Below are 15,330 nucleotides of genomic sequence, written 5' to 3'. Positions count from 1 at the left end.
TTCGACGTCCTCTTCTTAAAGATAATCCACGATATCTTCCTCCACTGCCTCTCGAATCTCTCTCGGCGAGTCTGCCTCTTCTGTCCCGAGGATGGAGGGACGCTCTGGGACTCCAAAACCCCTTTGCAATGTCATGCGGAAGCAGCGTGGCAGTATACTTGTACGACAGATTGAGAAAGTTGTTAATCAGGCCTTTGCAGGAGTTTAGCTCGTGAGAGATTCCGTTGAGAATAGCTCGCTCTCGCAGCATCTGGGGACTCGTCGGCGAATGTGAAGAAGAGGCGCCTTGAGCAAGGTTTTCCACCACGTCTTTAATCGCGTTGGTGCATGTATGCATTTATCTAAGAGTGGTCAGGAATGACCGATAGTCTTCTGCAGCTCCGTGGCGCTCATTGAAGGCTCCGATGACATTGTGGATGAGCTTTCCGAGCTGCTCACTGTTAGCTCGATGGCAGCCCAGGGGACCGCATAAGGTGGAACAACACACAGTGATAAAGTCTGCAACGGAAATTCCAAATGGGGAAGCCATTGAAGGTGTGCGAGCTGGAATACTGCAGGTAGGAATTGGGTTTGCAGAATGGCGTGATGAAAGAATGACAATGCTGGCGCAATTGCGCTGCCCTAGTGGGGGTGTACCTCGGGAGACTCGGATAGTCATGAGGTGATGAGCATATGAGCTGGGAAAGAAAAAGCACCTCAAAGTCGATCGTCTATCTCGCGGAAGCAGTCTGGCTGCCACCGATGGGGACGACTGTGAACAGGTTTGCGGGAAATTGAGAGCGCCGCCTGCCTAGAGGGACTGGCAGCTCCTCCCTCTTTCTTCAAGCGGGGAGTGCGATGATTACCCATAACTCAGCAATGCAGTCACATGAGGGGAGGGGCAGACATCAGCAAGTAAGGCAGACTCTACTAGACCTCCCTGGCTAACAAGGACGAATGCATCGCCACCGCGTTCACTGCTCGTTCAGTGTGGAGACAGAGATAGACCTGGCATCGCGCATGTCTTGGGCTGTTCGGGGATTCACTGGTTTGGCTTGTGCGAGTACAAGCTCATCTCGGTGGTATTCTGAGTTCAGACTAAGGGCCAGCGGGTACAGAAGAGATAGGTGGCATGAAAAGAGTCAGGTTTCTCGCGGAAGGCGGAAGCATAGGAAAGAGGAAGTGTGCCAGCTATAGTGAAGCTATACGGGTCAATCCTCCTGCCTGCGGGGAGATCCGGGGCGACAAAGTCCCTTCCAAGCGCTGTGTGGCGAAGCAATCTCCCAGCTGGCAGCAAGGCATCGACAGCCAGGTGTTGTCACCCCCGCTGAGTCGATACCGATGGATGGCGACGGCCGATTGATTGTTGTAGATGATCGTGTGAGCAATACCACATCCTACCGAGCCCTCATTGCAAGTAAGGTCAGACCAATATGCAATGAAAGATCTCCATTGACCAGAAAAGGTAGATGCGAGTGGGTTCGAAATGACATTTGCTACTCTTGTAGCGGCAGAGTTCCACGCGTGATGACGCCCCAGACGCCCATGGGGCCACGCATGGCCCAGCTCCAAGCTGAGCTGTCAGACAATTCATCCACGCTGCTTGCCTCGAGGAGCTAAGCATTGTAACACGACAGCTGCACGTAGATAGAAAGATCGCGCCGCCTGTCACACAGGTGGGACGGCGCAAGTTTCCGCAGAGCCTCGTCAGGGTACATGCAGGTCAGAACATGGGGCCGTGCGGGCATTCGAAAACGGGTTCAGACTCGCGGTGAGCTCGGCACACAAGCAGAATAATCAAGTTCGCCATACCGTATGGGTGACAATCTGGTCCGGGCAGCAGATACCCCGTATCTCTGACTTTTTCTGGCATGGCGTAGACATTCACCGGCTTGCAACACCCCCGCCCAGGGCTTCGGGACGGCGACTTTGAGATGGCACTCTGCACACTCGAATCGCTCCTTCCACATTGGCGCGTCCAGCATGGATAATTGGTCGTGTAGGGAAGGCACGGCCCGGGTATTGCGTCAACAGGGAAGGAACGACCTGATGGCCGTCCAGACCATCTCCAAACCACATCCCCCGTGTTTCCTCTGCGCTCTCCATGCTCATCCAAAGAATATTCATTGCTATCATAACGAAAATCATCAGAATGGCGACCGACCCTTGCCTCTTACCATCATCTTCATCCATTACCCACACAGCTACTGCTCAATAACCATCTGCGACCGACCGAGTCATATCTCCCGCAGCGGCCACGCTCATCCAGTGCCTCTCATTTTTCATCTTCTCGGCCGCAACCCTCTACTCCGCGCTCTGGGCTGTAGATGGCCATCTAAACCCCAATCAGGTAAATCAATACCCATTAGTCGCCATCTCATATCAACTTAGCCCACTGGAACTAACCGATTCCTCTCTCTCAAGCCAGCAACTGCGCCCGCCCCGTTCACTCCCCGCCCCGGCCTCATCTGGATCGTCTTAGACTTTTTCTCCTGGCTCGGGTACCTTCAGTTCATCCGTTACGATTCCGCTGCGGGTCCCTGGACGCAACGCAAGATATTCATCTCCATATCGGTTCGCGGAAAGGTCATCCTCGCGGTAGCACATCTTGGCGCTTGGTACATGTATAAGCGGGTTTACCTTGGCGTCCATCCGAGTATGGTGTTGTTGTTTCTCGTGTCTCAGGCGTCGTTGGATGTCCCTCTGGTGGTGGCTTATGCTCTGTTGAGGAATTGGTAGTGTGGTTGCGTAGGTTCGGTATACTGTCACGTTCAATAGTTGTTTGTAGTGGGTTACTAGACAGATTGACGACATGGGTTTTCCCTTTGTTTGTGGCGGGTTTGGTAGATATAGGTTTTTCTGTGCTATGTATTACTACACGTCCTCTTACTAGTGGTAGAGCGTTTCTGTCGTTAGAATCAAAATGTTTCCAGGTCAATTCTCCTTGACATATATTCACCGGTCTGGGTCCATGGACTATTTGCTCTCTGTAGGATCTTCACCCAATGTTCGAGGACCTATTCTGCCCCATCTGATATACCGTTGACCTGACACCCGAAATTCTCAGTCCAAGGACAGAGCCCAAGTTCAAGTTCTCCTACAATCATAACCACTTCGTATCCCTTACCTTTCTGCTACACAGGAGAGGCTAGAACGTAGCCGATGGACAGAAAACGCAAGTCACCCTTTCCTATAAGGATGCCCATGGCTGTCTGACCCAATACCGAAGTAGCCAGCCAACAATCGCCACGCGGGAGTCTGAAATAATGCTAGATAGTGGTTGATTCCACGACCGTGGGGTAGGTTTGTGCCAATGCCTTCTATTACACTCCCTGTCGTAATGATCCATTCATCGAGTTCCCCTGTCAATGCCCCTAGAAGAAGAGCCGCCCTCCCGCATTTTCATGCTCGTTGCACGGTCTGATTTCCAAACACTGCATTCAAAGTACCCTTGGTTGGCTAGAAAGCCATTCTCCGCGATCCACGATCCGTCCCCAACAAAACCGGTACATGCACTCCCCTCCTGATCCCTTGCATCAGTGCACAGGCTTTTGTAAGATTGAAAGACTATTGCCAATCATAATTCTCACGACCCCTCGAGTGAGAGGTATCAAAGTGGCCCAATATTATATCTTGGAGCGAAGGCCAGATTCCTATATCACTTACATATGCGTCCTATCTCCTGCTACAATGTTATATGTAGATAACGGAGCCCGCCCTCGAAACGTTCCGCCCCGAATATAGCCGGTGCTCAAACATATCATGTATCATGCACAGCATGGCCAGCAGAATACTGGCACCCACCAGTCCAATACCGCCTTTCCCGCCCTCAAACGCCTCGTCCCCGTCCCGAGCCACGCCATGCACACACAACAAGAACGCGCACGACTGATTGCACTCCCTTGCCGCGGGACAGGTGTCCACCCTGCACTTACCGGGCAGGCGATCTCGCCGCATAGACAATCGAAGCTTCTCGGGTAGATTCTGGCTTTCTACATTCCCTCCCGCTAACCAGGCAGCCAGACACGAAGGCCAACGCAGCGATATCAATAAGAAGAACAAGCGAACAGGCGCATCACCGGCCCGAAAAGTTAGTATCCGGAAGCACATCAGACTGGGAGGGACTCTACCCCATCCGAATCCGCATCCTCACGTGCGCAACGAAATCCCTCTTCAAGGCACTTGGCCTACTCTTTTGCCCCGATACAGCTGACCTGGTGAATGGGTTGCTCGCGTGGGGCGGATATGCTCCTGTACATGACGTGGGAAGGGTGCGATTTCAGGGCTGTGCGGATGCTTGCGCTGAGGCGGGGTCTAAGGCGAGATGGGTGTATACATTTGATGGGTTATGGATAGCGAACCTCTGCAGGATGTTTGGGTTTGGAATTCGCTCGGTATACTGGTTTTGGAGAGGGTGGAGATTTTAAAGTTTTAGATGGTACCGCGGAAGAGCTGAAGGGCTGATTTCCATCAGGTGGAGGTCTCGTTGCTCGAAATGTATCTATTAGGCAAGAAAAATGTCTCCAAGATTAGCATTAGATGTCAACTCGAGGGTTGTTCTGCGATATACGTTGGAGCTTGGTGATTGTAACCCAGACATCGCAGTACCAGGCTACCCTCGACACAGTCTCCGAACGGGATACAGCCGCCAAGGTACATAGTACGTTGAATCCCAAGGGAATGTATCATGTCTCGGAGTAGAAATTGAAAGACAGTGCAAGTTGTGAGTACTATCCCTGGAAGGTACATGGTAGGAAACATGCTACTGTGCCTATCTACTCGTTGTTTCCCGGCTTGGGGAATCGAAAACATGAAGGACCTCAAGATATATATTCCAAAGCACGGCAATGTACAAGGCATATTCAACAGCCACCAAGGAATAGTGACTCCAGCAACCAAGCGTATGATCCTGGCATTTGACTCGAACGAAATACCTACATGAATAAAGGGATACTACTGCGCCTTTCACGTGCTGTGGTGTTGTTATGCTGCGACGGCGCTATGATCCATAACGATCAGCATAACGGCGGATATGGCTAGGAGGCAAGTAGCAACGAGATGCGACAATTCGAATGAGCACGTTTAGAGTAGCCCGAGTGTCTGATTGAACCAACCCAAATGCGCGGGGCGGTATTGAAACCTGCCCGGGTTCGAGTAACTATTCATTGTCGGTGTCGCTGATCATAGGGGGGCCACATGGAGCTAGCTCTCCCCTCTCGCCCATTCGATCTCTGCCGTTGCAATTTGGAATCTCACAGACGAAGATTGCAAGCAACTGGCCGCTTCTTCTGAGTTGGTCAACGAGGAGGGAAGGAGGAAAGTGCAGTTCGGGGCATGCAAGCGGCATCCGCAATGTTGTACAGTTAGGTTACAGCATAACCTAGATCTTTAAAGCACGAGAATCAAGATCCATCCTATCACATCGCTGAACAGTCTTGGAAGCAGCTACGGCCTGCATAAGCGGTTAAACTTTGCTCCCGACTCCAACTACCAAGCCAAACTACCTCCAATAGTGACCGAGTCAAGAGAGTTCTGGAAGGGCACTAACAAATCAAAAGACAAGGGATCCCTGCAAAGATCAATAACACGTTTTTGCGAGCCACGTGGGTGAAAATCATTCTTCAATAACTGCTTATTCTATCTCGATAGTTGGCAATAACCTCTTGTTGTCCGATTTCCCGTCGGAGGCAAAGCACTCACTGAACAGCGATCAGGATGAGAACGAGGCGAGATGTCAATATCCCCACACTTCCGGGTGAGCCGGATGTTATCTCAAATCGCAGTCTTGGGGATCGAGGCCAGGTTTTGTTGACCGCTGGTCCCCTCGGCTGGACTGGGCATTGGAGGTTCCATCCTGCAGGCTGCGCCAGAGCGCCCACATGGCCAGCCACGTTTTGGTGCCACCGACATTCTGCCGTGAAGAACCTCAGCATTGCCAATATCAGCCATATATCGATAATTTGTCAACTTTAATGTGTAGCCAAGTTGAAAATCATCCTTTCCATGGATTTGCAACCGGAACTTCTCCCCTTGGACGGAGATGGCCGCCGTTACTGTCCATGTTCGAGAGGAATTCGACGAGGTTAGACGCAGACTAACGCTGTTAGGCCCAAATCCTGCCCTTCCGTTCCCCATCGCGACACTAGCGATGGATGGGGTCCGACAAACTCCACCGCGCTGAACGAGAATTAAGAAGAGCCAATCCGGTGCCCACTTGAAGCGTTGGATTCCAATTCATTGTTCGTAGCTCCCCTCTTTCTGCTCTGCACGCTGTAAGCTGTAACCCGCCCACAACTTTATCCCGCGCATTGCGCCGCGAGGGACAATGCGATTATCGGACTAGATGCGGCACCCGCTTGGGACCTGCTCCTTCTGGCATGGTATATACCCCATAATGCCATTGTCGCATTGTCGCGATTCGCATCGTCGAGTCATTAGCCTACTTGCCGAAGCTCCGCGCGAGTCGAGTCGCGAGGGGTTTGCCCGCCATCGTAGTGCGCTTATAAAACCCCGGAGAGCTGCGCTTTGAAAATGTCGCCTCTGGTCACTCTATCATTCCCCAAGTCCACTTTTCGAGATTCACCAAGATGAAGCTCACTTCCCCCGTGGCCGCTGCGCTCCTCGGCCTCGCGCCTGAGCTTGGCTCTGCCCTTGTCACCCGCGAGTCTTCTAACCGCTGCGTATGTCACCCATACCAATTAGCACAATTCCCTACTAGCCAAACCCAAATACAAAGCCACAAATGCTGCGCCGCCAAAGCTAACCGCCCCTCTCTTGTTCTACATACAGTGCCGCGCCCTCTCCTCCAGCCCCATCGGCAACAAAGTTGTCTACCCCGGCGACGCCGCCTACCACGACAGCGTAACCTCCTACTGGGCCGTCAACGTCCAGCTGGAACCAACCTGCATTGTCCAACCAACCTGTGCCGAGGATGTCTCCTCCGTCGTGCAGACCCTCACAAGCGCCGGCGGCGAGCAGGCCCCTTGCCAGTTCGCCGTGCGCTCGGGCGGCCATATGACCTGGGCGGGCGCGAACAACATCGAGCCCGGTGTGACGATTGATTTGTCCATGATGAATAGTACTGTATACCAGGAGGATGCCAAGGTCGCGTCTATCTTGCCTGGGTCGAGATGGCAGGCGGTTTATGAGTATCTGGAGGGCCATGGTGTGGCCGTTCCCGGTGGGCGCACTGGGCCTGTTGGCGTTGGTGGGTTCTTGCTTGGAGGTATGTCGCTATCGCCGCATCCATGCATCTCTAGATTAGAATCCGCAGCGGGATGCTAATGCTCAACCCCGTTCAGGCGGCAACTCCTTCCACGGCGCGCGCGTCGGCCTGGCCTGCGACAACGTCGTCAACTACGAAGTCGTGCTGGCCAGCGGGCGCATCGTCAACGCCAACGCGGACGAAAACGTCGACCTGTTCAAGGCGCTCAAGGGCGGCTCGAGCAACTTTGGGATTGTCACCAAGTACGACGTGAAGACGATCGATAGCCCGGACATGTGGGGCGGCCTCGTTGTGTTTGAGAACTCGACGACCGACCAGCAGATCCCGGCGTTGGTCAAGTTCGTCGATAATATCGAGAATGACCCCTATGCGAGCTGGATCGGCCTCTGGCAGTATAGATCGGTGACCGAGCAGACGACCATCACGACCCCGCTGGATTATACCAAGCCCGAGGCGTTCCCGGCGGCGTTTGATGATTTCTATGCGATTCCGAATATCTCGGATTCGACTCGTTATGCGACCGTTTTCAACTTGACGAGTGAGCTGCAGCAGGCGGAGGGATACCGGTGCGTCGCAATCCCAATCACATAACCGCATAACCGTGCACTGAATGCTAACTGTGAATAGCGACGTCTTCCTCACAAGCAGCTACTACAACAGCGAAGACGTCCTCTACAAGATGATCGAGATCCTCAACAGCAAGATCGAAGAGGCCCGCCCGCTCGCGACCGGCGAGGACTGGTCCATCATGGTCATCGTCCAGCCCTGGCCCAAGGTCCTCTGGCAGCGCAACGCCGATAACGGCATTGGAAATGTGCTTGGTCTCGATCGCTTTGATGAGAATATGATTCGTGCGTCAACACTCCATCTCCTTCACTCCGCGCGTACTAACAAATCCTACAGAAGTGCTGTACGACTACTCCTGGGACTCGGCCGCCGACGACGCGCTCTTCCACCGCCTGTGCGAGGAAGCCTTGGCTGAGCTTGACGAGTATGCCAAGTCCATCGACATGTACAACGAGTACATCTACCTCAACTATGCGGACAAGACGCAGAACCCGCTGCGCGGGTACGGTGAGGAGAATGTGCAGTTTATCCGCGAGGTTGCGGAGCGGTATGATCCCGAGGGCGTCTTCCAACGACAGGTTCCGGGTGGGTTCAAGGTGTCCAAGGCGTAGATGAGATCGATTGAGGGTGGGAGGGAGAGGGGAGGTGGAGAGGTGGAGAGGAGCTGGGAATCAGCATGGAGGAGGAGATCAGGGGTTCTTTAATACTTTCGCCTGTAGCACTATTGTACGAGCTGGACAATAGCATTTTGCCTTTCATAGAGTTAAGTATAGACATTGTAATCGATTCTCCATTGTGTCCGCATCTCAGCTCGGATCTCCCCTTCATTTCCTCAATTGGGGCACCCAAGCAGCTCGAGCTTCATAATCTTCTTGGCATTATAGCTCGGCAGGAGCAAGTCCGAGACATTATGCACCTCGCAATTTCAAATTCCTCTCTCCACAAGCCCGCGGTGCTAAAGGTGCGACTAAACGCCGCTACGCATCGGGGAAACCAGTGCGCAGGAAGTAGCGGCCCACATGGGCGTTCCTAGCGGTACTTGGCAATCCTCTCACAGTGCGACAAACACAAAAGGCGGGACAAGCTTCCGAAAAGCGATTCCAGGAATCGAATCATCCCTGCTCCAAATCCCTGTTGTGCAGATTGTGTTTCTGGTTCAGATGGCCATGCAGGATCTTGCACGATTCAGGGATTCGATTCCCTGCAAACTTTATTCAATCCTTCCTCGCGGTTTCTTCAATAGATCATTGCAACTGACATGCCCACCCTGACTCGCCTCTCCCTCCCTTCCCACTCTCGTTTCCTCGCCCCTCGACTCGAGTCAGACTCGCTGGTAGCCTAGCGAAGGTACGGAACGCCGGCCGCTGCCCGCTGCCACCAGAACACACTGTGGGCCACCAGCCTCCCGAATCTGGAGATGCAAGCGCCGATCGTAGCGTCGCGAGGAGGTCCGACCGCGATGAACGGGTCTGGATCGTGGAACTGGTCCCTCGTTTTCTCGTTGTGCCTTTGCTGTGCCTCGACCAGTTCGCTTGCCGGGAACCCACCGCCGCCCTCCCCGTCTCCATGTTTCTCCGCTGCCTGTGGCCACCGAGGCCACTGATGTCTGTGGCTTACGCGCTAGAGACACCTAGCGATGGGTTATCTGCATCGCGCAGATTTTAATTGAATTGCCGACGGTCGATGGCAAGTTTGCACAAACGAAATGTCCAACGAGACAATTGATTGCTAATAATCGAGCTCTTCCTTTGCGATTTGCACTGTGCAATGCAAGCGGATGTGAAACTGGAGTTACAGGGATGTCAATCCTGGCCTGCGATCTAGTGCGCTTCGGCAAACTTTGTTTCCAGCTCGTTGGGTCCGAAAATCCACCTCTTACCGGTTGGAGTCAACTTTTATGCAATGCAGAATGCGTTATTGGAGTGAGGCGTGCTCTTGCTGCCCTCCAGACCTTCGGAGAATTTGGATTCTTCTCCTTCTCATCTCGTCTCGTGGCGACTCGAGATGAATCTAGCGGACGCACAGTCCTCCTTGGGCCCTGTCCCCCGGACACTATTGTCACTATTCACGCTGATTCAGGCACCGTCAGCAGCGGCACAGCACAGCAGCGTGCTGATCACTCGCTAATGACTCGGTCGCCTGTAGGGTATATCACGGAATCCTCCGGAGAATCGTCTGGCCTGCAGTGCTGTGCATGTTGCTCCTGCAGATTTTCTCTTTTAGGATACAGACTCAGCGATCCACCTCTCTCTTGAGTCTGTGGTTGCAATATTGTATCACTACTTGCTCGTGGCGTTCTCTCCGCACCCTCTTCCTGTACTATTGACTGAGAGTGAGGATTCTCTCTCCTGAGTTTAGCCTTTGGAGACTTCCTCTTTCCTTGGCAGTGGCACATCCTGCCATGATCCAGATCCATCTCCAGGCTTTATTTACGCGGGACCCTTCTCCGGATCCGCCTTCCCTGCGCCTTTTTTTGGTTGACAGTCTGTGACAGCGACAGTGCTTGACAGCTCAGCGCCATCTCACCTCTAGCATCGAGTCATTCACTGTCCGAATTTACTCGCGACTCGCCTATACCTTACTGACCGCTGGCCCGCTCTGAGCCTGCACCATGGCAGACACAGACTACCCGGGCGCAGTCCCTATTCCAGAGGGCGAGGTGTACGATCCGGATTTCTCACATCCATATCTATATATCGAGAGTCGAGCGATTGTGATAGCCGGATTGGTTTTCTGTACGCTCTCGTTGATGATCCGGGTGTATACAAAGGCGGTTCTGTTGCACAAGTTTGGGTGGGATGATGGTGTGTCTTCCTCATCTGCGTATTCATGGGTTTAGTAGGATGATGTTGGAGGGCGTTGGCTAACGGGTTCAGTTTCAATAATTGGAGCGTGGGTATTTGCTATCGTTACGCAGGTGCTGTGCTTATGTATGCGTTTCACCCGAGTATTCAATCTGAGATGAGCAGTGAGCTAACAGAACAGATGGCTACGCCCACGGTGGAATCGGCCTGCACATGTGGAATATCACACCGCAAATGTTCCTCAACTTCCAAAAGGCACTCCCCTCCACCCGCTCTCCGCCCCTCTCACCAGCTCACCCGCATCCTCTAACAAAAGAAATAGGGCATCTTCGCCGCCGGCGTCGTCTACGTCCCCGCCCTCGCCCTCGCAAAAGCCTCACTGATCATCCTCTACTACCGCATCGTCGGCCAACAACGCCTCTACCGATTCGCACTGTACGGCATCGCCGCCATCGTCGTCGGATACTCGATCGCAATTACATTCGCGCTGATTTTCGCGTGCCGACCCATCGCGAAGGCCTGGAACGGGGCGCTCGAGGGCACATGCATTGATCAGAATGGACTGTATGCGGCGACGGCGGTCACGAATACGGTTACGGACGTTGCTCTGATTGTGGTGCCGATTCCGGTTGTGGTCTCTCTGCATATGCCGCTTATTCAGAAGATCGGCTTGTTTTTCATGTTTGTTATTGGTTGCGCGTGAGTTGGCCTTTCCCGGAGATTCGAGATGAGTGCTGGTTTTGTGTGTGTGTGTGTGTGTGCTGACGAATGAGCTGTATAGGACCGTTATCACCAGCGTCATCCGCCTCGTTACCCTCTTCCCCTTCCTCCAGGCCTATGACAAGACCTACCAGATCGCATGGACAGACCTGTGGATGTACGGCTACCTCCCCAAGCACCCCTCAAAGCCCTCCCACCCCTCCATCCATCCCCACCTAACCACCGCCCACTAACTAACACCTGAATCAAAATATAGCAACGTCGAAGCAAACTTTATAATTATCTGCGCCTGCCTCCCCTTCCTCCGGCACTTCCTCCGGCGGTACGCCCCGAAACTCATCGGCGAAGGCTCCTCGGCGGGCGCCCGCTACTTCAAAAACTACCACGCCGCGGGCTCCACAACGAACGGAACGGGCACCGCAAACGGGACGCGGACGAACCGCTCCTGGCGCCGCAAACAGCCCGGTCTGTCCGTCCTCGCGACGGATGAGGTTGAGCTCGCGGAGAACGGGGAGAGCATGGCGACGTCGGGGCTCGGGTCTGGAGTAAGGATTGTCAAGGAGGTGCAGTGGGATGTGACGGAGGAGAGCGTGCGTACTGCGTCTTCGAGTGGAGTGGGTGGGAGGGAAAGGGAGGATTTCGGCGAAGGGTTTCGGGGGGCTGTTGGCGATGAGAGAAGATCTTGATGTCATCCATGATTCTTTCCGGGTTCCCTGGCTATGGGGGAAGAGGGATTGTGGGATGCGGATACTATCGTTTACATTTCATTCTTGGTCTTTGCCGAGCGGTTCTTTTTCTTTTGTACAAAATTTCCACGATATATATCCACAACAACTAATTCAATCATGTGCCAAAGCATAATATGACCGGAATTTAATCTGAGTGCTTTCAGCCCTAGCGTGCTGGCCTCGACCTTCCAGGCCCATGTCGTGCTTCGACTCATCTTCAACAATGGGCAATCCAACCCGGTGAGTGGTTGATAGTGCCAGTGGTTGTTGCTACCTGGGTTCGCGGTTTTTCGCCCATATCACAATCTCCATATGTAATGCATGGCCGGGTTGCGTATCATGAGTAGGTCTTCTCGAGATATATATTAACGATTGTGATGGAATCCACGAGTTTTTATCAGCTTAACAATGTTACCCATGCGTGTCTTTGGTCTCGCCAGGCGGCCTCCGGAATATATCTTCTTTGCGCCATCGTACTCTACAACTTCACGACATAAACGTCATAGTGCTTCTAAAAATGTATGCAGGTTATTGTAGTGTAGGCTAGAAGTCTTATTGGTTGCTTATTTTTCTAGGAGTTTAGGCGTTGATTAAGGAGATTTAGGTGGCTGCTTTGGCTACATGTTATTCCACTCCATGTGCTAGCTAAGATATTGGTTTTAGTACTTCCCTATAACCAAATTTAGAGCTCCCCTAGATTCTTGACTAGTGTAGATATATGAAACAATCGGGCCGAGTCTCAGATTAGTCGAACCCAATATGGATCCGGAGCATGTGGCGGGAAACCCTCTACTTCATACGTCGTAAATCCTCCAGGACCCAATCAAAGCGGCAAAAACAGGCACAGGCCGAAATGAGGCAGGCCATCCTTTCCGCGGGCCGACGAGCACTTGCTTGAAGTGGACAATCAGGTCAAGAACAGATTTTTAGGAACGAACTGTCCTTCTCTTTATTATACGTTATTCAGGGGCGCAATAGTTTCAAAGGAAAGCTATTGCAGTCTGTTGTATTGCATAGATAAATTTCCTCTAAATTTCAACCCCGGGGCCTGCAAATGGCCCCACAATCTGCAGCCCACAGCTTAGTCTAAGCACACTGTATCCTGCACCTGCAAGGCGAGGGCCTGGCTATTCGTGAAAAGATACCAATGTTACATGTAAAAGAGTTGAATGTGTAACGGAGAGAATTGGCACGCCCGGACAACCATTAAGGCATTTCATGCATAGTCGCTGTCCACGTTAATTCTATTTAAGAGAGCATTGATTATCTGCGGATTAGAAGGCTAGCATACCAATCAATCTTTTGCTGCCCTCCAGAGAAACTAGCTATGAAGTTTTTTATCTCCATTACCCTTCTCCTTCACTTTACGGCGCTCGTGTGGGCTGGATGCGAGGATAATGCCGACGGTTTCGCCGCCCTCAATGGCGGCACCACTGGCGGCAACGGAGGTACTGTTGTGACGGTCACCAGTCAAGCAGACCTCGAAAGATACGCTAAAGCATGTGGGAAATATGTGATCAAGGTGTCTGGCAGGATTAACATCTCCCCCAAGGGCACAGAGATTGATGTGGCCAACCACAAGACTATCATTGGCATTGGCGCAGATGCTGAGATCTCGGGGGGAGGTTTCCGAATTATCAACAGGCACAATGTCATTATTCGCAACCTGCGGATTGGTAACTACGAGTACAGCATATGCCAATAAGCAGAACAGCTAACCATTCTCTAGGCAACACGGACGGTGGCGAGGAATCCGACTGGGATGGAGTCCAGGCTGATACCTCTACAAACATCTGGATCGACCACTGTCGGTTCCGCTCTTGCTATACTTGATCATTGTAGCTCGCTAACAGCACACTAGGTATCTTCGAGACTATCGGTGACGGAGGCATTGACCTGCGCATGGACTCGGACTATTGGACAGTTTCCAACACGTGGATTAAGGGAGTTAACAAGGCGTTTGGCATCGGCTGGACGGAAAACCTCGTCACCAAAGGCACTATCCACCACGTATACTTTGATGGGACCAACCAACGCAACCCTAGCGCTGACAACATGCTCTACGCGCACCTCTACAACAACTACCTACGGGGCTGTAGCAGTTACGGCCATTTAATCCGCGGTGCAACTAACGGGCGTGTTGAAAATGTGTACTTTGAGGATTGCAGGAACCCACTGCAGGCTGATCCAGAGGCGACGCTTACAGCCATAGGCAACAGCTATGATGGGTCCAGTGGTACTATTTCTGAGGACATCGGAGTCTCCTTCAACCCGGCCGACTTCTATTCATACACTCTTGACCCCACCGCCGACGTACCCGGTATCGTGCTCATGAATGCTGGGCCACAGGCTGATGTATGTACCTAGTGTAAACGCAGCTGCAAGAAGATGAAAACACTAGCAGATCGGTTCCGGCGGGTTCTGGTACTATTTGTCAGTTTCAGGAGATTTTAAATCTCAATGCAGTCCTCTTTACTAGGGTGGTGAAGCCAAACTTGTAACTGGATGAGATGGTAGAGTTCTTATATGAGTTCGACGTGCTCGTATCTAGTATACGAACAAATAGCTGAGCTATGCTCAAATGCCACTGTCGAATTATTGTACCTACCACCGTACTCCCCTAATCTAAATCCGATCGAAGAGTTCTTTGCAGAAGTCAAAACATTTGTGAGTGGTAATTAGCGGAAACACAAGTGAAGATTTCATAGACTTCCTTGAGTGGAGCGTAGAGGTCGGTGGGTACTAGATTAGAAAGTGCACAAGGTCATTTTCGATATGTGGCGACGGATTCTTCTTAGGGTTGCTATATTTGCCATGAGGATGAAATAGGCAGTAGAAGGTACTTATCTCTGATCCCTCAGTCAGGAGAGACTTGGGTCCTTAAAGTATCGTCATGCTCACCCTGGAGGTTGAGTCGCTCACCTTTAAAGGTGAGCAGATCATCCCCGAAGTTAAGTACTGGTCGACAAACTTCTCATATCGATGTAAGGTAATATTATTTCTCTTTTCTCACTTGAAGAGCTGTGTTGAGCGGGGTCCATCATATATACTCCGTACATCCGTTCCCAGTCCCTTCGAAGTGATCAGCGAAGCTTCGCTCTGCCGACGGGGCGGAGGGGTGTTATTCCGTGATCCAGGGAGCTCGCACGACTGTCCAATCATCGATCTCAGAAGGCCAAGTTGTGGGTATTCAAGGATTTGTATGGAGTGAGCGACTCGTCCCTGCTCACTCACATCAAGCTCTTTTCGTCTAACATTTTTTCGGATGCTATATCTGATACGAAGGAAGCGGAGACTTCTCAACTGT

General features: G+C 52.2%; 3 protein-coding genes across 3 annotated transcripts; all 3 read left to right on the top strand.

Annotated features, from left to right (window-relative positions):
- Positions 1 to 6,566: 6,566 nt before the first annotated feature.
- BJX68DRAFT_278047 (FAD-binding oxidoreductase) lies at positions 6,567 to 8,395 on the top strand (the record flags this gene model as incomplete). The annotated part of the gene is made up of 5 exons (XM_071048454.1): positions 6,567 to 6,659; positions 6,769 to 7,204; positions 7,281 to 7,770; positions 7,832 to 8,055; positions 8,108 to 8,395. The coding sequence occupies 5 exons, from the start codon at positions 6,567 to 6,569 to the stop codon at positions 8,380 to 8,382; spliced, it is 1,518 nt and encodes a 505-aa protein (XP_070895612.1). The 3' UTR covers positions 8,383 to 8,395.
- Positions 8,396 to 10,382: 1,987 nt separating this feature from the next.
- BJX68DRAFT_270165 (uncharacterized protein) lies at positions 10,383 to 11,981 on the top strand (the record flags this gene model as incomplete). The annotated part of the gene is made up of 6 exons (XM_071046552.1): positions 10,383 to 10,594; positions 10,648 to 10,701; positions 10,757 to 10,811; positions 10,898 to 11,274; positions 11,357 to 11,452; positions 11,552 to 11,981. The coding sequence occupies 6 exons, from the start codon at positions 10,383 to 10,385 to the stop codon at positions 11,979 to 11,981; spliced, it is 1,224 nt and encodes a 407-aa protein (XP_070895611.1).
- Positions 11,982 to 13,350: 1,369 nt separating this feature from the next.
- On the top strand, positions 13,351 to 14,502 carry BJX68DRAFT_270164 (pectate lyase family protein; the record flags this gene model as incomplete). The annotated part of the gene is made up of 4 exons (XM_071046551.1): positions 13,351 to 13,699; positions 13,753 to 13,830; positions 13,885 to 14,378; positions 14,428 to 14,502. 4 exons carry the CDS (start codon positions 13,351 to 13,353, stop codon positions 14,500 to 14,502), a joined length of 996 nt encoding a protein of 331 aa, XP_070895610.1.
- Between the last annotated feature and the right edge of the window lie 828 nt (positions 14,503 to 15,330).

Source organism: Aspergillus pseudodeflectus, assembly GCF_044049435.1.
Source record: "Aspergillus pseudodeflectus strain CBS 756.74 chromosome Unknown BJX68scaffold_46, whole genome shotgun sequence".
NCBI lineage: Eukaryota > Fungi > Ascomycota > Eurotiomycetes > Eurotiales > Aspergillaceae > Aspergillus > Aspergillus pseudodeflectus.
The sequence above is the reverse complement of the archived record's forward strand: the minus strand, read 5'-3'. Positions and strand labels throughout refer to the sequence as shown.